The 22301-nt window shown below is 39.3% G+C and overlaps 1 protein-coding gene across 1 annotated transcript in view; it reads right to left on the reverse strand.

The window, feature by feature from the left end:
* Positions 1 to 7745: 7745 nt before the first annotated feature.
* fbxw8 (F-box and WD repeat domain containing 8) overlaps positions 7746 to 22301 on the reverse strand; it is a 151019-nt gene continuing 136463 nt past the window's right edge. Inside the window, exons 9-11 of the mRNA XM_055655595.1 lie at positions 16089 to 16262; positions 14375 to 14491; positions 7746 to 13466 (exon numbers count right to left, since the gene is read on the reverse strand). Of these exons, the coding sequence (XP_055511570.1) occupies positions 13325 to 13466; positions 14375 to 14491; positions 16089 to 16262 (433 nt within the window). The 3' untranslated portion in view covers positions 7746 to 13324. The remainder of the gene's footprint in view (positions 13467 to 14374; positions 14492 to 16088; positions 16263 to 22301) is intronic.

Below are 22301 nucleotides of genomic sequence, written 5' to 3' on the forward strand. Positions count from 1 at the left end.
GGGGGTGGGGGGGGGGGGGGGGGGGGGTAGAATTTGATTAAAAAAAGCGTACTTAAACACGACGAAATGTAACGAGGAGCGGATACTTAGAAAGAAAAGCGAAATCTCTACCGAAATGGAAAAGACGTCGGCGATCCTGCGTCCGGTTTCGGAGTTGCGGAGCGTCAAAGGACGAAACGCACGGCGGACGCCGTACGGCGGCAGGCGGACTGATTTGAGTTTTATATATATAAGATAGAGATAGATAGATAGATAGATAGATAGATAGATAGATAGATAGATAGATAGATAGATAAGATAAAGGTCACCAACAATTTGTCCTGGACTAGTCACATTGAAGCTAAGGCCAAGAAAGCATACCAACCTCTTTACATCCTCAGAAGGCTAAGGAAGTTTGGCATATGTCTCATGATTTTTACCAAGGGCTATAGATTCACCGAAGAAAACATCTTATTGGGATGTATCACAGCCTGGTTTCTCTGCCCAATGCCGCAAAATAAATTTCAGAGCTGTGGATGTAGCCTAAATCAGGGATTACTCAGGAGTTATGAAATTATATGTTTGTAGCAGGCATTAATTCAAAGACCCAGTTTTCTGATTATATCTAATGAACAATGCAAGCAGTAATCAGTTGGAAATTAAAGGCACAACTTTGCCAACAGACAGTTTGGCTGTTCCTGCATGCATCATCCAAATGTAAGACAATGGGGTATGTTAATTGGCCTCCATCAAACCATAAAATCCAAGCTTCTCCCTCCTTATTTTCCCGCGTTCGAGGCAGTCAAATCATCTGCAGTAGGGGCGATTGAAGCTCCCGCAGCCGGCGATTGAATCTCCCGCGTCGGGGCAATCGAAGCTCCTGCAGATTGGAGCTTCCGAAGTCGGTCTCTGACCAGAGACCGCGAGCTCCACGATGTTAAAGTCCGCAGGCTCCTGCGGTAGAGCTCAGAGGTCGAACCCTGGCAAAGGGTTCGTGAACTCCATGATGGGAAGTCTGCAGCTCCCAAAGTCAGTCTCCAGCAAAGGCCGCTAACTCCTCGATGTTTGGCTGCAGTGCGGATGGAAATACGATATAGGAAAAAAAAAAGCATCTCCGTCGAGCTGAGATTAGAAAAAGTTTCCCCAACCCAACCCCCCCCAACATAAAAAAGCTAAAGGACACTAAAAGATACATTTAACACATACAAACAAACAACAAAAGGGGCAGACAGACTGTTGGTGAGGCAGCCATTGCTGGCGCTACCTGCTCAACAGTGACGTGTCAGCTACATTATTAATGTGTAATATAATGGAACCTTGTGTCAGCCTAAAAAAATATCTAATTAATCAATATCATTGTAGCTATTGAAATTGTATTGAATTACCTACTGTTATCTTTGATTTTAAGAGTAAATATATAAGAGTTATATATTTTGAGTTTGGCGATTCTACTGATAGCGTCTTAAAGAGAATATCTGTTTCTCATGATGAGTAAATACTTTTATATCAATCAGTTTCAGTTTCCGAGCAGCTTAGATCATGTCGCATAGACCAGTTTCCACACTATCGACTCCATCTGCACGGTGGCGCAGCGGTAGAGTCGCTGTCTTACCGCGCTTGCAGCGGCGGAGACCTGGGTTTGATCCTGACTATTGGTGCTATCTGTATGGCATTTATCCATTCTCCCCGTTACCTGCGTGTGTTATCTCCGAGATCTTCGGTTTCCTCCCACACTCCAAAGACGTACAGGTTTGTAGGTTAATTGGCAGAATAATGCAAAATTGTCCCTAATGTGTGTAGGATAGCGTTAATGTGCGGGGATCGCTGGTTTACGTGGACTCGGTGGGCCAAAGGGCCTGTTTCTCTAAACTAAATCTACACTTCAGGCTGCCTCGGGAAAGGAACAAATAAAATCAAGGATATTCAGGAACAGATAAAAATCAAATCAAAATAACAAATAAAAGAACAAATAAAATCAGCCCTCTCAAGTTGGGCAGAAGATCCAAAAACATGCAAACACATACCACTGAATTTAAGAACATCTGTTTCCTGCATTGATCACAATTCCATGAGTTTAAAGATCGTTTTAAATTGGGACAGGTCTGGATGTTGAGGAAGGCATTTAATTGGTGCAAGGCAGATTACATGGTCATTAGGCAGGAGTTAATGAGGGTAGATTGGGAGCAGTTGTTATAGGGTCAATCCATAGATGACATGAGAGTCGTTCAAAGGCCAGCTCATCAAAGTGCAGGATTAGCATGTTCCAGAAAGGAGGACCAAGGTGGTAGTAAAACTTGGTCAGGAAGAAAAGGGGATTTTTAGGTTTCAGGTTTAAGAAGGTGGCATCAGACAGGGCTAATGAGGCATATAAACCGAGTAGGTAATAACTCTAGTGGGCAATTAGAAGGGCCAAAAGGGGCCATGAAATGGTCAAAGGTTCAAAGGTATTTTATTGTCATGTACCAATTAAGGTACAGTGAAATTCTATTTACCGTACAGCCATACTAAAAAAAAGCAGCAAAGCACACAACTATATAAAAGTTAAGATAAACATCCACCATAGCGGATTCCACATTCCTCACTGTGATGGAAGGCAATAAAGTCTAATCTTCTTCCCTCCCTACTCTCCGGCAGTCGGGGCAGTCATGCCATCCGCAGTCGGGGCTGTTGAAGCTCCTGTGGCTTGGAACTCCCTAACCAAGCTGTATAAGTCGTAGTACAAACTGAAAGCACGGTTGCTTACATTCCACAAGATGGCATAGTGGAAACACGACATGGATTGCGGATCGGGTCAGCAAGAGTAAAACCAGACATGGATCAAATCAGCAATAGTGATTGATCTGCACAAGCGAGTTCCACGGTGTTAAATTCTGCAGGCTCCTGTGGTTGGAGCTCCGAGGTCGATCCCCGACAGGGACCACCAGCTCCACGATGTTAAGTCCGCAAGCTCCCGTGGTTGGAGCTTCCAAAGTAGGTCCCCAGCAAGAGGCCGCCAGCTCCACGATGTTAGGCCGCAGTGCAGATGGAGATACGATACGGAAAAAAAAAATTGCATCTCCTTCGAGGTAAGAGATTTTTAAAAAGTTTCTCCCAACCCCGCTCAAATAACAAAGCTAAAGAGCACTAAAACATACATTTCACACATACTAAAAAACAACAAAGAAGAAAAGGACGACACAGTTAAGAAATTAAGGAAAATTCCAAAGCATTTTATACTATGTTAAAAATAAGAGGGTGACCAGAGTGAAGGTAGGGCCGATCAATGATAAAGCCGGATATCTAGGCTTGGAGTCAGAGGATGGAGGTGAGGTACTAAACAAATACTTTGCATCTTATTCACCAAAGATATTTTTATACATTTTGGTTTCACCATGTAGAAATCACAGCAGTGTTTATACATAGTCCTCCCCATTTCAGGGCACCATAATGTTTTGGACACAGTAATATAATGTAAATTATATTAGCCTGAACCCCTCTGTCAGTGGATCACCAACTTCCTGACAGACAGGAAGCAGCATGTGAGGCTGGGAAAGCACATCTCGGACCCGCAAACACTCAGCATAGGAGCACCGCAAGGCTGCGTACTCTCTCCTCTCCTCTACTCTCTCTACACCAACGACTGCACCTCCACAGACTCCTCTGTCAAGCTTCTCAAGTTTGCGGACGACACAACCCTGATTGGACTGATCCAGGTTGGGGAGGAATCTGCCTACAGACAGGAAGTGTCACAGCTGGCGTCCTGGTGCCATCGCAACAACCTGGAGCTCAATGCTCTTAAGACAGTGGAATTGATTGTAGACTTTAGGAGAGCTCCCCCTCCCCTCACCCCACTCACCATCAACAACACCACAGTCACATCTGTGGAGTCTTTTAAGTTCCTGGGAACCATAATCTCCAAGGACCTTAAATGGGGGGCTACCATCGACTCCACAGTCAAAAAGGCACAACAGAGGATGTACTTCCTGCGGCAGCTGTGGAAGCACAATCTGCCACAGGCAATGATGGTCCAATTCTACACGGCCATCGTAGAGTCTGTTCTCACCTTCTCCATCATGGTCTGGTTTGGCTCAGCCACCAAGCACGACACCTGGAGGCTGCAGCGAATCGTCCGATCAGCAGAGAAGGTTATTGGCTGCAACCTTCCCTCAATTGATGAACTGTACACGGCAAGGGCCAGGAATCGAGCAGGCAAGATCATCTCTGACCCCTCTCACCCTGGCCACAAACTCGTTGAATCACTTCCCTCTGGAAGGCGACTCCGGACTGTCAAAGCCAGACATAAAAACAGTTTTTATCCACGATTAGTTGCTCTCCAGCCAAATATCTGTAGCCTCCCTTTGATCTGGTATTTTGTTGGTTCACATGCTTGATCACTAATGTTTTATTATTATTAATGTTTAGTGTTTTCTGAGTCATTCATAACTGTCACTGTATGTCATGTTGTTACTTGTAGGCGGAGCGCCAAGGCAAATTCCCTGTATGTGAATACTTGGCCAAAAAACTTACTTATTTACTTACTTAAATGAAAGTAGTCATGTTTAGTATTTTGTTGCATATGCTTTGCATGCAATGGCTGCTTGAAGTCTGCAATTCATGGACATCACCAGTTGCTGTTATTTCTGTTCATTAAGTCTTCTGCCGACTGTGGTCATTGACAAATCCACACCTGACTCCTGAGAGTGTTTCTGATCTGCCGGACAGGTGTTTGGGGATATTTCTTTATTATAGAGAGAATTCTTCTGTCATCAGCTGTGGAGGTCTTCCTTGGCCTGCCAGTCCCTTTGCGATTAGTAAGCTCACCATCTTCCTAATGATTTTCCAAACAGTTGATTTAGGAAACCCTAAGGTTTGGCTGATGTCTCTAACAGTTTTATTCTTGTCTCTCAGTCTCATAATGGCTTATTTGACTTTCATTGGCACAACTTTGGTCCTCATGTTGATAAAGAGCAATAAAAGCTTTATTCTTTGGAGTGCAGAAGGTTAAGGGGGGACTTGATAGAGGTTTTTAAAATGATGAGAGGGATAGACAGAGTTGACGTGGAAAAGCTTTTCCCACTGAGAGTAGGGAAGATTCAAACAAGGGGACATGACATGAGAATTAAGGGACTGAAGTTTAGGGGTAACATGAGGGGGAACTTCTTACTCAGAGAGTGGTAGCTGTGTGTAATGAGCTTCCAGTGAAGGTGGTGGAGGCAGGTTCGTTTTTATCATTTAAAAATAAATTGGATAGTTATATGGATGGGAAGGCCCCCCCTCCCTCTCCCCCTCCATCCCTCCCTCTCCCTAACCCCTCTCCCCCCCCCTCCCTTTCTCCCCCCCCCTCCTCTCTAGAGAATGGAATGGAGGGTTATGGTCTGAGCGCAGGTATATGGGACTAGGGGAGATTATGTGTTCGGCACAGACTAGAAGGGTCGAGATGGCCTGTTTCCGTGCTGTAATTGTTATATGGTTATATAGTTGGGAGCTTCAGCGCAACAGCGTTATTATCCATCACGATGCGTGAACGACGCCCACACTCCCCGCCCCCCCCCCCCCCCCCACAGTCCCCCCTCCCCACCCCACTTCATACTTCACCTCATTGAGAGGTGGAGCTGCCACAGGGGATCCCTATCCTCTATAGAACTGACGGTGGACTCTACAACCTTAATAGGTTGAAGGCAAAGAGCAAAGCCAGTAACACCGCCATCATGGAGCTTCAGTACACGGACGACTGCACCATTGCAGTACACTCTGCAGAAGACTACCAGGGCATCCTGAATGCCTTTGCCAAGGCGTGCAGAGCCATGGGCCTAGCCTTAAATATCAAAAGACCCAGGCCCTACATCAACCTCCACCCAACCAGCCATCTACCCAACCCAGTATAAAAGTGGACAACACCATACTTGAAAATGTTGACCACTTCCCCTACCTTGGCAGCATTCTTTCCTCAAAAACTCTGAGGTCAACCATCGCCCGAGTTGTGCCTACGCCAGACTCAGGAAGAGTCTTTGAAGACTGAGACCTAAAGGCTCAAACAAAACTGCTGGTCTACAGAGCCGTTGTCCTCTCCACCCTGTTGTAAGGAGACGAGTCATGGACCACCTACAGCAGGCACCTGAGAACCCTGAAACAATACCATCAAAGATCCTTACAAAAGAGTCTGAGGATCAGCTGGGAGGACAAACGCACCAACATCAGCGTTTTGGCGGAAGCCATCATGACCAGCATCACCACCACAATAATACAGCACCAACTTCGATGGACTGGCCACGTCATCCGCATGTCCTACACACGTATCCCTGAACAATCCTGTACTCTCAATTGAAGAAAGGTTGGCGAGCCCCCGGCAGTCCAAAGAAATGCTTCAATGATAACATCAAGAAAATTCCACATCACATCGAGCAACTGGGAGCACATTGCACTGGACAGGCGCTCCTGGAGGAAATCTGTGCAGGAAGGAGCTACACGTCACAAAATGGAACTACGCTGAGTCGCAGAGACAAAGCGACAGCACAGCCTGGGGAGAGAGAAGGGGGCTCGACGGCTGCCAACCACCACAAGTCTCCACTGCCCACGTTGCACCAAGGTGTGTGGATCGTGGATCGGCCTCTACAGACATCTGCAGACCCACAAGCAGACGACCCTATGGAGAGGAGAGGACAGTCATACTCGTTTTGAATGACCGCCGATGATGACTTCAATTCATCATATAATCATTCTGTTGAAAGTTGTAATAAAACTGCATACAAATGAACTTTATATTAAACATGTTGCATTTGCTTTATTCTACCTCCTGTACATGATCAATATAACCCTTCTACAATATTGTAGTATATTATTGTAAAACTACATATTTTCACCAGTGAACGGTGCTTTAAAATTATGATTACCTCTTTATGTAATTGTACTGCCATCTAGTGGCTGAAATGACTTACTTCAAAACTCAAAATATTTTTCAGGGTATTTTTTTTATGGTTGAAATATTCTTTGAAAAATTCAAGGAAATTGATAAAAAGATGTTTTTCAAAACTATTTAATACTATCAAAAGTATTACAAAAATAATGCAAGCAAAACTTCATATACAATACTCAACACCTGTTGGTTGTTGGATATATGAAAGATTGTAAACAAATTTAAACCAGTCACTGTATCTCGTTGGAAACCATTTTAGCAATTACTAACTAACGTGAAACTATAGACAGCAGTCATAGTGGTGGAACGTGGTTCATAATAAATATTTGTAAATAAAGATTTGCAGTGCATTTCAAGGCTGAAGCTCACAAATATTTCAAAACCACAATACGATTAACAATTGAAATGAAATTATGAAGAGTCTGAAAAACATTGGGATCTTGTAATTGATATTTCAATTACAGATTTAAATCATAATGCCCTTTTCATTTTCTTTATTTGTTTTTTTTTATCAGTTTGTCTTGTAGTAATCATACAGATATTCTCTTGAATCATGATCTTGCCAACCTTTGCGGACAATATGCTTGTTATTGCGGCGACAACAAGAATTAATCTACACCAAACTGGAATCAAATAACAAAAGATTTAGGTTATCCATTAATTTGCATTAGGTTATCCATTAATTTGCATTGAGCAATGTAAATAGCTAGTAAAACGGGATTTCAGTACTTAAAAAGTTGAATTTAAGAAATCTTAATTGTATCATTTTGATTGTAATAGAAAAATATTTTTTACAGTTATCATCAAAATGAAATTGCTTAATTTTTTCATTTATAACCTTATACAAAATGGTCCATGGGATTTTTTTTTGAGAGAGTGTGCGTGCTGTGGCCATTTTGATGATGCCACACAATTGTTGTCTCCTCTATGCTTCAATACGTGTCCTTGGGCCAACCCTGGTTAGGCCTCCTTTCTGGACCCCAGTCTGGTACTTTTTGTGTCTGGTTGTATTCAGCACCACTGTCAAGCTCAACCATGCCTAACTTATCCTTTGAACCGTTTGAAAGATAATCTGCATTTGTTCTCTCATGCAGCAGTTGATTTAAAAGGTCCCTGGTTTGTGAATTCATCTTGTACGATTTCAGTATTCTATGCTATTTAAAAATGTGCTATGGACATCACCTTGGAAGAAGCTTACATTTATTTGTCTTCATTTATATTTATGCCCATATCCAGATGTTCCACAGCGAGGTAAAGAACAGATTGACTGTTCTAGTTCTTGAATTTACTTTCCTATGTGCCCCTGTTATGTTATAGCAGTGACACTTTTCCAGGCAAATGAATTCATTCCTTTATCTCTGGAGTAATGTTATTGATTGTGGTGGGTTTGTTATCCTTGGATTTATTATTCCAATGCACTGGTATAATTTTTTTTCAGATGAGAGAGATAATTTTACTTTGTCATTGAACCTAGGACAGTTTTAATGTTCACCAGTTATAAATCTGCATTTGACTTAATCCTACAAAGTTACTAGATGAATGGTAATGCATTTGCAGTAGTGCAACCTGATAATTATGCAAGTCATAGAAAACACTCATAAATCAGAATCAATATACTTTGCTGAAGTAATCGGTTGCCAATTAATCATCATATCAATATGGGATCATTCATGATCTATTAGACAACAAATAATTGCCTTTAACATTTTTTTAATAAAAGAAAACATTTAATATCAAATGTAAATGATTTTTCTGTTACCTATTTATTTTGACAACTCTGCCCAGCCCTCTTACCTAGCTTCTTACAATCAAATGTTGATTAAAAAAATATTTTTTAACTAACAGTATCTATATTTGAGAAAAGAATACTTTACAAGATCTGTTAACCAATATGTTGACGTCTCAAATGTACAAGATTCTGCAAATATTAACCTAACCTTCTCCAGGTTATTTCTAATCTATCCAATGATGTCCAATGCAACCTTGAAGTTCAATGCCACATCTTTCAATAATGTATACTACAATTTTATGCACTTAACATTGGTGAACTATTTCAGATAGTCTGCAATTCCAGCCTCAGTATCTCACATTTTTGATATTGTTATTTTATTTACACCTCCTGATCAAACGATTTGTTACTTGTTACAGACTTTAACATCCACTTTCACTCAGTTCAATCATCCTTTTGTCACTGAATCTCTCCTGCTCTCTACTCTAACACGAACATTTATGTTCTCACCATCTCTCTTCAATTTTCATGCAGCTTAAAACTGGTTTTATTTTTGCCTTTTGGCATTTGATTAATGCTCATTGAACCATCCCTGTTTTCATTGATGCTGTCTGATTTGCTGAGGAGTTCCAACTATTTGTTTTATTTTCTGAGAAAATAAAGAAGGCCATGTCTGCATGCAACACGACCTGGACTACATTTAGGTATGGATTACAATATTTACATTACAGCTGCCAAGCATATGACCAACTACAATAAAATAATCTCACCACTTATCCTCGACATTCACCGAGGTTGATAAGTTTAATAATTGTGGGACATCATTACAAGAAACTAAATTGAACCAGGCGAGCCGTGTTCGGCAAAGGTAATCCCGGCGAGTTGCTGCCAATACCAATGGCAGGCCAGGCTCACCACCTGCCATGGAATCGAGAACCCACCCAGAGAGGGAACACACGAAGAGGAGGATGGAGGGCGACGGTGACGAACACTGGACAAAGGGCCTGGTCGACGAATCAGGGGTGGTCTTACATTTTGCGCCCTCGAGGTTGGCTACCACCCTTCCCATCCCCTCCAACACCTCTACCCCGGGGAACAAGGGGTGAAGAGGGGCATGCAAGGAGATGGACAATTATTCACGGGACAACAGGGATGGTGGCGATGGCTCCAATGGGCCTTTGTGGCCAGCTGTAACTAAGACTGTAAAATGGCGTCTCGCACACAGACTCCGTAAGCTGTTCTGTACAGTCTGTACTAACCAGGAGATCGTGCTTATGCTTATGTCACTGCACCTTGGAACACGTGATAAGAAAGAAACCACTGAACCATATAAATAATAGAGCTACATACAGTATGAGGTCTGGGGCTGGATATCCTTACGCAAGTGAATAACATCTGACCTAGACCTTTTCCATCATTATACGTCAGAAGTGTAATGGAATACTGAAATACAAACATAAGGAGGGCAATCCATTGAACCGTGAAGCTTGGGTGCTGAAAGTGACATGAAAATGAATGCTATCTTTGTTTTGGGTGGGATATGATGGAGTTTGGGCATTACTGGGGGAAATGCAACAATGATTAAGAGCCCTGTCAACTAAGGCCAATTGGAAACCAGTAGGAGGGAAAAGGGAGACACATTGGAAATAGTAGAGTGGAAGGAAGAGCAGTGAGAACATGTGATTACATCTTTAAGAACCTTACAAGGAGTAGAATGGGAGGAAATGTAGTCAAAGTTGCCATAGAAGTCATGAGTTTGATGTGGCTATTGGTCACTATCCTCTTCTCTGGAGAGTAACAAAAGTATTGAAGGGAAGAGTTAGGGGGGAAATCATCAGGTGAAAGTATAAGCTGGGTGGAAATTGATATATGATTTGGTGTAATGGAATATTCACCATTTGCCTGAATGAATGCAGCTCCAATAATTCTCATAAAGGACACCACACAGGAAAAGGCAGCTACTTGTATGTTACTCTTTCCTCCATCCTAAATACATATTTCCACCACAGCCAACTGTAGTGGACCATCTATAAAATGTAGTGCAGAAATACGTTAAAGCTTAGGCAGCATCTCTTCTTCCAATCCCAGAGCCTCCACTACTTAGAAGGTTGATGGCAGCAAGCATATGAGAACACCATCGACTTATGTTCTCCTCCGAGTCACACTACAAGCTAATGTAGAAACATTTCACTGTTCCTTCATTGTCGTTCTGTCTTAGTTCTGAACTCCTCTTCCCATCACACTCTGGAATATCTTCATCGGACAGACTGTGATGGTTCAAATACTACCATCTTTCAAAGGACTGAAAGTGCTGGCTTTGCTATCAATATATATATCTGTATATTAATAAAATTAAACAGTTAATCATTTATTTGGCATACGAACAATAGATAATATTGTCTAAGTTATGATTTATATTTTACTCGAGTCAGATGATCAAGGCTTGCACCCGAGTATAATGAGCAAATAACCTTAACCAGGGTGAGGCTTAAAACTAAAATGGCTGAATCTAAAATGTGAGATCTTGTAGTACTGTATGTCTTAAGATCTTGATCTTCGCAGTAATGGTGCATCTATATAATACTGATATTAATCCACAATGTAGAAAATTGCCTCGGGTATATTCTTTCGAGGAAAAGCAGATCAAATGTAATTTGACCAATTGCTACCATATTCCCAATCATCACAACAGTGAATAAAGTTATCATCAGGAGTACTTAGACTTGGCACTTATTCACTGATAACCTGTTGGTCTCTGCCAGGACCTTTGATTGTACATGTGTATAAAAGAGCAGATTGTCAGATGGGATGAAAGTTACTACACTTGACAACAATGAAGTATGCGACCAAGGCACCATAGTAAAGGTGAAGCTGAAGGAGATTAAGGGCAATACTCTTCATTGAATGGAGTCATATCAAGCTCAACGGATAGTACTTGTAGCTGCTGGAGCAGAGGTTGGTGCAGAAGTTCCTTATTGCTGTTGCCCAAGCTCAACCAATCTTGAGCTGCTCAATCCCTCCCTCCCTCCACTATGTCAGATAATGAACGAACCCATGTCTATGTGAAGCATGATCTGAAAAACAGTTGGTGTCAGCTATGTTTGCACCACACAGATACCAGACAATGATCATCCACCTTCTCTTTGCATTCAAGATAATCACCATCATCGATCCCTCACCATTAACATCCTGAGATGGGGTAAGGATCACGGTGACCAATGATTTAACGGTTGAGGCAGCTCGTGACTCACTTCTTCGTTCCCCAAAACCTTTACACCCATCAAAAGGTTTATGTCAGGAATGTGATGTAATAATATCCATCTACCTGGATTCTTGCAGCTCCAAAAGCACACAAAGTTTAACACTCATCCAGAACAAAGCAGAAACAAAAAATTGCAGATGCTGGTTTACAAATTGCTAGATTAATTCAGCGGGTCAGACAGCATCTCTGGAGAACATGGGATAGGTGATGTTTCAGGTCGGGACCCTTCTATAGACCAGAGTTTGAAGAAGGGTCCTGACCTAAAATGCCATCTATTGATGTTCACCTTAGATGTTGGCTGACCTGCTGAGTTATTCCATCACATTGTATTTTTTTTCCAAAACATAGTAGTTCAGCTGATGTCAGCATTCATTCCTCCCAACACCTGCACACTGTGTCTGCAGTGTGCATGTATCCACAACAAAATGCACTGCAAATATCCACCAAGGTTTCTTTGAAAGTCATTCTTAAATCTGTAAACTCTTCCAGCAGTGAGGGTAGTGTGCGCAATGGAATACCACAAGTTCTCAGCCACATCACAAAATGAAAATGGAATTAAGCAGAAATATTGCTGTCCATTCATAGTCACCTGGTTATGAATTTACTCCGAACAGTGCACCAGGATTATCTTCACCGTGTTTACTGGAATATTTGCAGAAGGCACCATCTTCCCAATGGTGCCTATATCCTGCATTGCTGGGCTTGTCAATGGCACCTTGATTCTGCTCATGAGTACAAAATGAATCAGTCCCAATACCTACACTCCATTACGGTCCAAGGATCTGTGTGGAAAGAATGTGGCTTGTCCATCACTGCCTTTGATCAAACAACAAGTGGTCAAATTGCATATATGGAAACTGCTATTCCATTGGATTGATATTCTCGGTGCGATTTGATTCAAAGGGTCTAATTGAAGAGTCAATCATAATATCAGAAATTTGTTAAAAATCAAATGTAAAAGCAAACAATATTTGTTTAAAATAGTTATATATTTAGCTTTCCTTCCATTATTTGCAACTTTGAATTTACAGATAAACCTCTCCGTGATTTATGCTGTTTCATCTGAATCAAAAGTTTGTGAAGCTGTCTCCTCCCACCCCAGCATTGTTCTAAAATCCAAATTACTACATGGAACATGAAAAAGAGAATAGCAATTCAATTAAATAATAACACTGAAAAGTAAAGATGAGGTCTTTCACAAATGTTTTGTGATGGGCAGCTGATGATTCCACGGAAATATCGTTAAAAATTGCTACTTATATCGTATTTCTTTGCCATTCGATAGGAACATAGAAAAGGCTTTTGGAGAAGTTCTTTTTCAGTTCAATTGTCTCTCCAATATTTTGTTGCCTCCTTTGATTTCTTGTGAAGCGATATTTCCTTTCATAAAGAAATGCAAGCTTGCTTTCAGAATTAATTTGTGATGTTAATAGAACCAATATCTTCATAAGATGACAAATACTCATCTGATCCGATCATATGGCATTGAAAGTGCTATGTTATAGTTGTAGCCAACATCTTCATCATACGACGAACAACAAATTGGTAATACTGGGGCTGACTTATTCACTGAGAAGTCGTAGACATAAATAATTCCACGATGTCTGTAAAACAATAAATAGTAACTGATGTTAAGAGATATTTAAAAATCTTGCAATAAATTTGTAATTTAATCTGTGAATTAGTGCAGCTTTTCATAAAAGATCATTATGCATTCAGTGCTTACATTTTGATTAAGGAATTGGAAAATAAGTTCACGTTTGATAAGAAAAATTCTTATATTTTGTGTTATTTTAGCAGGGTGAAGGAGATGAGAAGGAGAAATAAAGAACATATCCACTTCTTGCATAAGAAGTAATTAAAACTTTGTTGCATATCTTTATTACAGTTGGGTTTTTTTTTGCTTTTGGGTCAACTGGCAGTAACAGTCTTAAAAACTCCAGTAGCTTGATCATTTTAGTTGCATTGGAAAAATAACCAGTTCCAGATTGAAGTCTGAAGAACGGTCTCAACCCAAAACGTCACCTATTCCTTCTCTCTAGATATGCTGCTTGTCCCGCTGAGTTACTCCAGCATTTTGTGTCTATCTTCCATATTAAACAACCTTATCTATATGATTCCAAAGCAGTCATGTGTCTCAGGTTCAGACAAAGCCTTTAAAATAAGAGTCACTGTCAGAATGTTCATCCAATTGGACGGACAAAGACAAACTCTATTCCCCAGGTTCCAGCTCCATCCCTCTCCATGATGCCCTGGCTGAAACCAGGCTCGGCTGCTCACAACATTGGTCGTAGATTGGACCCGTAACTTAGCTTTGTATCAGTGTGCCAAAGCCACTTATTTCTACCTACATCCCTATCTGCCTAGCCTGCTGAAATGAAGCTTTCACAAATACACAATACAGGCGCATGAGTAAAATGTTATTGTTAACTTTAACTGAAGGAGGCATAGATGATATTCTCTGTCTGTGATTTGCACACATATGACACAATCATGCTTTAATTTGTCTTACCTACGATGAGCAGTTAAGTCATCATCCATGATGCTGGCACCTCTTGGGCATTTCTCATTGGGTATATTTGCTGTGATCAGTGTATGTGCACTAAAACGTAGGTGCCGTACAGGGTGTCTGGAATTTTAAATGACAAAATTAACTTGGGTTCTCTTTGTAACTGCAATTTCTCTTTTCTATAGATAGTCAATCAGCAACTGAAGAATAGCAGTTCTAATCCACAAGATTAATATATTTTATCCTTCAAAATATAAATTAATAATCCATGGAACAGTTTCATTTTCTATTATTATTTTATATTTCCAACACTTAGTATTTCTCTATTTCTTGCTTTATTTTACATTTAGATGCTTCAGAAACATATATGTACCCTAAACCATCAAGTTAAAAATATCTTAGTGTTCCGTTCAGCTGACTGGATTTGCTAAGTCAATTTTGGAACAAGAATGTTTAATTCAATCTCTTAACAGTATAGAACCGATTTCAATGAAGAGGCAGTGCCAGTCCAATTGCTTTATGAGGATCTGGGCTCAGACTGTTTTCTTAATTGTTATCCAATGATTCCTGCTCTGCATGTATGGTCCTCTGTTCAAGATATAATTGGGTTCAGATGTGGTGATGGCACATGACTGAATAGTCTGCCGATGCACAGCAACAAGCCTCAAACATTAGGAATGTTCAGGAGGCTCTAGTGGTTATGGAACCACACCCGAGCAAGGAGACATTATTAACCTGAAGGAAGAACAGGAAATTCAAATGGTTGTTTGTTCAAATTTCAAGAATTTGAGTGCTTAATCTGGGCTGACACTCTTGAGTAAATATTACTACTGCAATAGTACATAGGCTGAACAATGCTGTCCTTTAAGTAAAATATCTTGTGCAAACTTCAAATAAATGTTCTGACATTATTCTAAAAGGCGGAAATTTATTTGTCTTCTGGTTAACAATTCTTAATCAAACAAACATCATATTCCGTTTGGGGAGTCTGCACCCCGGGGGCATGAACATCGAATTCTCCCAATTTTGTTAGTCCTTGCTGTCTCCTCCCCTTCCTCAGCCCCCCTGCTGTCTCCTCCCATCCCCCAGCCTTCTGGCTACTCCTCCTTTTCCCTTTCTTGTCCCCACCCACCCCCGCCCCCGATCAGTCTGAAGAAGGGTTTCGGCCCGAAACGTTGCCTATTTCCTTCGCTCCATAGATGCTGCTGCACCCGCTGAGTTTCTCCAGCTTTTTTGTGTAACCTTCGATTCTCCAGCATCTGCAGTTCCCTCTTAAACATATTATTAATCTCAGTTTATTATTAATCGCATAGTTTATGAGGGAACCTGGAATATGAGGTTAGTGCAGGAAAATGACACTACAAGATCAGCCATGATTTGCCTCTGCTATTTTATATACTATTTTTGATTGGTTTGGAAACAAACTTTAACATTACCTATTTAACAGCAACTGCACATTAAGAACAAATCAGAATTTAAAACTTATTTTAGGATAAACACACCAAATGGAAATGTTCAAATTTAGGCCATGAAAAATAGATTTTCAGAAAACTCCATTCAATCCTTCTGGTTTTGACTGCCTGAATTAAAGCTACATTTTAGTGAATGAAATGTTACAACTGAAATTTATTTCCTTTAGGTTTTCAGAAATAGAACATAAATATTTACCTTCAATTACTTTAAAAAAAATCAGATTCCAAGTTTAATGAATTCATACCTGGAATGCATTTCCCAGAGCTTTGTTCCCATTCTTTGTTCCCACACACAAACCAATCCTTCTTCACCACCACTGACAATCTTCCAGTCATCCATCTGCACACAAGATACACCAAGTTGATGGCCATAAAGAGATATCACTGCCTTGCTTGTCCGAAGGTCATATACTCTCACCCTAGAAGAAAACATTTGAGATACACTTAAAGCTGTGTTGAAGTATTTAGTTTAATATCAAGATACAGCAAGAAAACAGGCCTTTCAGTTTACCGAATCCACACTGAACATTGATCACTCATTCACACAAGCTCTATGTTATCTCACTTTTGCATCCTCTCCTGACACACTTGGGGCAATTAACTTACAAACCTGCACGTCTTTGAGATGTAGAAGGAAGCTAGAGGAAACCCATGTGGCCACAGGGAGAACGTGCAAACTCCACACAGAGAGCACCCAAGGTCTAGATCAAACCTGGGACCCTGGTGCTGTGAGGTTGCAGCTCTACCAGCTGCACCACTATATATTTTTTTTGAAGGACTCATGTGCATCTATATAATCTATACATTCGCAACAACATTAGGACCACCAAACTATAAATAGTATGACATTGACAGATGGGACTTTGTAAAACATTTTATTGATATATTAATCTCTTAAAATACCAGCTTGATTATTTTATAGATTACCACAATGCTCTAGCGCAACATATTTTTGTCAGGGTGTTAAAAAGACAGTGTATTTTTTTTGTTTGTGAAACATGTTAGTAATTATTGCATTAGATATGAGCAATGGTGCAACATGTACCATATTAATTGGACAGTGATTTAAATGCAACTTCCTCACAAACAAGTTCAAGCAGATTGTTTAGCATTAACTGTTCTGTTACTATTTGCATAATAAGAGTATTCAATGTGTTGATGTGAAATCCACACTCATACATAAAGTCTCATAATCCTACTGACAATAACTAAATCATATTTAGTTTACTATCAACACAAATTTAGTGCCATCAGTTATAAAACAATGATGTGGTCGATGGCATCCACTATTTCATGCTTCTTAATTCGAAAGATATCTGACAGAAATTTATGCATTTTGGTTTCAATGTTTTTCTTGGAAGCATTTGTACAAAAAACTTGACAATTTTACAGCTTTGTGAATAGCTTCAATTTTAACACATTCCAAAAAAGACATTATATTTAAAAGAGAGAGAAAGAAGGAGAGAGAAAAAAGAGAAAAAAGAAAAAAGAGGGGAGATATACCCCTCGACCCACCCTTACGCCCGCTCACCCAGCCCTACGAGGAATTTCGAATGTGTTCAAATATTGTGTTGCTCGAGAAAATCAATAAAAGGTGACCCTATTTTAAAAAATTGCTCCGGTTTATCATTCAAGATAAATCTAATTCTCTCTAGATGTAATGTGTCAGTCATTTCTGTAATCCACATCTTCACTGGAGGAACTTCAGCATTTTTCCAGAATTTAAGTATGTTTTTTTGCTGAAATTAGTCCATAGCCGACAAAGCGTCGCTGAAAAGCAGTCAATTTACTACATGCCTCCGATACTCCCAGTATTATCAGTTTTGAGTCTGGCTCGAATGGGATTTTCAGTATATCGGAGAGGACGCTGAATACTTCCGGCCAAAAACTTTCTATTTTTGTACCATGTACAAAACTGTGGGTTAAAGTGGCTTCTTGGAACTGACACTTATCGCAAAGAGGGGAAACACTGGGGAAAATGTTGTTCAGTTTGGTTTTTGAGTAAGTATAACCTGTGCAGCACTTTGAACTGTATCAGGCAATGTCTGGCATTTAAGGAGCAAATAATGGTATATTGTAAGCTTTCGTCCCATATATCATTTGAGATTTGTTGACCCATTTCATCTTCCCATCCACACCTGTAAACCTCAGATGATGGGGTGTTGATGTTTTGAAGAACATTGTAAATGTAGGATATCAACTTCACTGTATCTGCATGTCTATTCAAACATTCATCGAGTTTCTCTGGACTTGCAGTGTTGTAGTCTTGCATGGATGTTTTCACATAGTCCCTAACCTGAAGATATCTGAAAAAATTATTAGTATTCAAATCGTATTTCACCCGTAACTCTTGGAAGGAGGAAAAAGTCCCCTTCCAATATAGGTCTCCCACAGTGTTGATTCCTTTGTTCTTCCAGTGGGTGAAAACACCATCTAAAGTAGAGGGTTTAAAAGAGGGATTGTTTGCAATAGGAAGAATGAGAGACATGTCTCTCAATTTGAGACTGAACTTCAACTGTTTCCAGATACGAATAGTAGTATTATAGGGTTATGATCGTACATTGACTTATTCAGGGGTATTGGAAACAGGACAATCGAGCCTTTGGAGAAAGGCAAGCAATCTTCTCTTTCATTTTTTAGCCAGTTGGCTTGTTGGTGTGAATCGTCCAACCAGAAGATTATGGTTTTAATATTGGTTGCCCAAGTAGTAAGTGAGGAAATTGGGTAAGGCTAGTCCTCCATTCTCTTTGGATTTGCACAGGTGTCGTTTATGTATTTGGTGACCTTTTGTAGTCCCAAATGAAGTTAGTAATCATTTTTTTTAAAGAAAGATTTGGGAAGATATATCGGTATTGTCTGAAATAAATATAAAAGCTGCGGGAGAAAAATCATCTTTAGAAATTGATGGATTTTAACTTTAAATTTGAAAGCATAAATTAAGTTTCCAACATCTTTCATCCTAGTTTCGAAAAATGCAATCAACCTGGCGTGCACAAACAGAAGATCAAACAGAACAAGTTGTCTTACAACTTTAGGCTGTGCACGCCATACGCAAGAAGAAGAAGAAGCCCATGTAAGAGGCAGTTTGGTGAAATGACTGATAGATGGAAGCAATTTAATATAGTTGTGTACTTTTTTTTAGTTTAGTTTAATTTATTGTTACATACCGAGGTACAGTGAAAAGCTGTTGTTGCGTGCTATCCAGTCAATGGAAAGATTTTGAGAAACAAAATATGTAGATACAATTTAACCAATCAGTTATTCCTTTTTTTTCTCTCTCTACAAATGTACCTGACGGGCTGAGTAATTCCAATATTTTCTGTTTTTAAATGAAATGGTACTATTATCAGAGGTGCATGAATAGTAGGTATGTTACAATACTTACCTTCAGCAGCGCTGCAATTCTGCCACTGGCCGTGTGCGCGATTTTGGTGCGTTTGAGGGGGGGGGGGTTAAAACGCGCTTTTCTCCTACCTTGTGCTGGATTATATTTTGTTGGAGTGCAAGCTTTTGCTGAAGAATCGTTCCAACGGGCGTTCCGTGTATTTTTTTTTTTAATTCGCCCGACAAGTTAATCGCTGGAGCGATTTTAAAATCAGCTCCTGAAGCCGTCAACGCCGACAACGGGGACGGATTTTACGTAGGAGACAGGTAAAAGAAAGTAGTTTATTTTTATGTATAAAAGTGTTTCTTAAGATGCATTTAATTCACATTTTAAGTTGCGAAACGGTGATTTTTTTCCCCGTACGAACCGAGTGTTTTTGCTGCCGATATGGGGACTAAATCACCGCAACCGCAACATTCCAATTGATCGTGTTCCAGAGAAACCCACTCGCAAGCTGATTTTAATGGCCATTAATTTACAGGTATTAAACATTAAATTCCTCCCATTTGGCCTATAAACTCATGCAATGAGATTTAAAAATTATGTTATATTGTGAATTCTTGTGTGAATGTTATTTGGACACTTAGGCTATTTAAAAATGTTAATCTATTCTTAAGAAATGGATAGATGTTTAGATCTAGTAATTGAATTTTGTAATTAGCTACAATTAGGTAACTAACTAATTATGTGCTTTAATTTCAAGTCATCTAAGTAAGATTGTTTCATATTTGTTTCAGAATGCTTCAATCTATAATAACTGAAAATTTCTTTCAGTTCTCTTAATTTTTAAGAAAGTTATGGGCTTTTGACTGTTCTCAATCACAGCTTTTGTGCTAAGTCAATGGAAAAGCAATAGGGAACAAGATGCTAATTTCTGAGTATGAAAATGGCCATAACTTTTTATATACTGAAGATATGAAAGTGAATTAGGTGTCAACTTAAACTTATTTTTATGCTTTATCTGATGGGATAAATTCCAGACTTGATTTTTTAAATCTCAAAAATTTTGTTACACTGCTATGAATAGGGATCATGGAAATGCAAGTTTGCAAATCTTTTTTTTATTTGTTTTTTTAAATTTTTTTATTGTACAATAATGTAGTACATAAGTACCTAATACATAATGAGATATTACAGTTCATGTTAAACTTCGTGTTTCAAATTTAACAGAATAGAACAGAACATGAGACAAGCCAAGATAGAGAAGAAAAGAGTATCATAAGCTGTGATGATAGTGTTAGTTTGTGAGATAGTAAAGAAAGCCCGAAGAAAAGGTAGAAGGGGATAGAGTGGAAAAAAGAGAAGAGAAAAATAAAAAGATAGAGAGAAAGAAAGGAAATAAAAGTAAAGAGATTGAAAGAGATATACCTATTTAATATCTTTATCCACCCTTCACCCGGTTCTGAAAGGTTTAATTTCTAAGGATATGTTGCACCATATGCTTGTAAAAAGTCGATAAAAGAAGACCAAATCATTAAGAATTGGCCTGCATTGCCTGAAAGGAGGTCTCATTTCTTCAAGACGTAACATTTCAGACATATTTGTAATCCACATTTTGAGTGTTGGTGTGGCTGCATTTTTCCAAAATGTAAGTATGTTTTTTTGCCGTTATTAAGCCATAGTTAAGAAGAGATTTTTGAAACGTAGTTAGTTTACATCCGTCTTCCATTGATGCAAAGATAATTAGTTCTGTATTGGGGTTCAGTTTTGTGTTAAATAGTTTTGTAAAAAGTTTTGTACAGGAGACAAAAGAGTGTGTTATAGTGGCGTTTTGAGATGCAGATTTGTCACAGATGGGGGAGACATTTGGAAAAAAATTATTCAGTCTAGTTTTCGAGTAATATAATCTATGTAAAATCTTAAATTGAATTAAATTATGTCTTACATTAATCGAACATTTGTGTACATATAGCAAGTGTTTTTCCCATCTGTCTTTCGGAATTTTTATCAGTAATTCTCGTTCCCAATCCATTCTAATTGCCTCTGTCGAAGGCATTTCTATATTTAAAATTATATTATATAAATATGATATTATATTGCTTGAGTGTCTTTCTATTCATTCCTTCATCTAATAAATCTGAGGTTAGATTTGATATCCTTGAATGTATTTTTTCAAGTAGTCTCGAACTTGAAGGTATTTGAAATATTGATTACTTTTCAGGTTGTATTTTAATTGTAATTTTTGAAATGATAGAAGGTTTCCCATTTCATACATATCTCCAATCATTTTAATTCCTATTCTTTCCCAATGGGTAAACGTGTTATCAATAGTAGATGGTTTGAATGAGGGATTATTAACTATTGGAGAAAGAAGCGATAAATTCCTTAATTTTAAAGTTACTTTTACTTGTTTCCAAATTCGTATTGTGCTGTGAATAATTGGATTCTTCTTATATATTATATTGTTCAATTTTATCGGGGAGAAAAGGATCGCTCCTATATTAAAAGGGGAGCAATCCTCTTTCTCCATTCTTATCCAATCTATTTGTTGGGCAGATCTGTCCAACAAATGTCTCTTTCCTGTGTCCCACCCGCATGGGCAATCCTCTCTTTTCATCTCTGGCCTTTGTCCACCCATCTGCCAAATAAAAACCCTCATCTGTATCCACTTCCCACTTGCCAGGCCCTGTTCTCAACCTCTCTTCTCAAAATTTATCTCCCCCATACAACAGTCAGTCTGTAGGATCCTGACTCAAAACCTTGCCTATCAATGTCTTCCAGAGCTGCTGCCTGACCAGCTGAGTTGCTCCAGCACTTTGTGTCTCTCTTTGTAAACCAGCATCTGCAGTTACTTGTGTCTAAACCTTGACCTTGATGACTGACTCTGCAATGGATTTCTTGGCTGCAGTTCACTAGTGGATCCCTCATGGTATTCAATGGCAGAACAGGAGAAAGCTGTGGTTTTCTTTACAATTACATAGGGAAATTTGTTTTCCAATCTTATGGCAGATATATAGGGTTAAAAAAAGGGTGAATTAGCGTAATCTTTTTGATTTACATTTGTGTTAATTATTAATGTAGTTGATATGCTATTTGTTAATTTTTGTAAACAAACTTAATAAATATTAATTAT

The sequence above is a fragment of the Leucoraja erinacea genome, chromosome 25, assembly GCF_028641065.1.
Source record: "Leucoraja erinacea ecotype New England chromosome 25, Leri_hhj_1, whole genome shotgun sequence".
Classification (NCBI taxonomy): Eukaryota; Metazoa; Chordata; class Chondrichthyes; order Rajiformes; family Rajidae; genus Leucoraja; species Leucoraja erinaceus.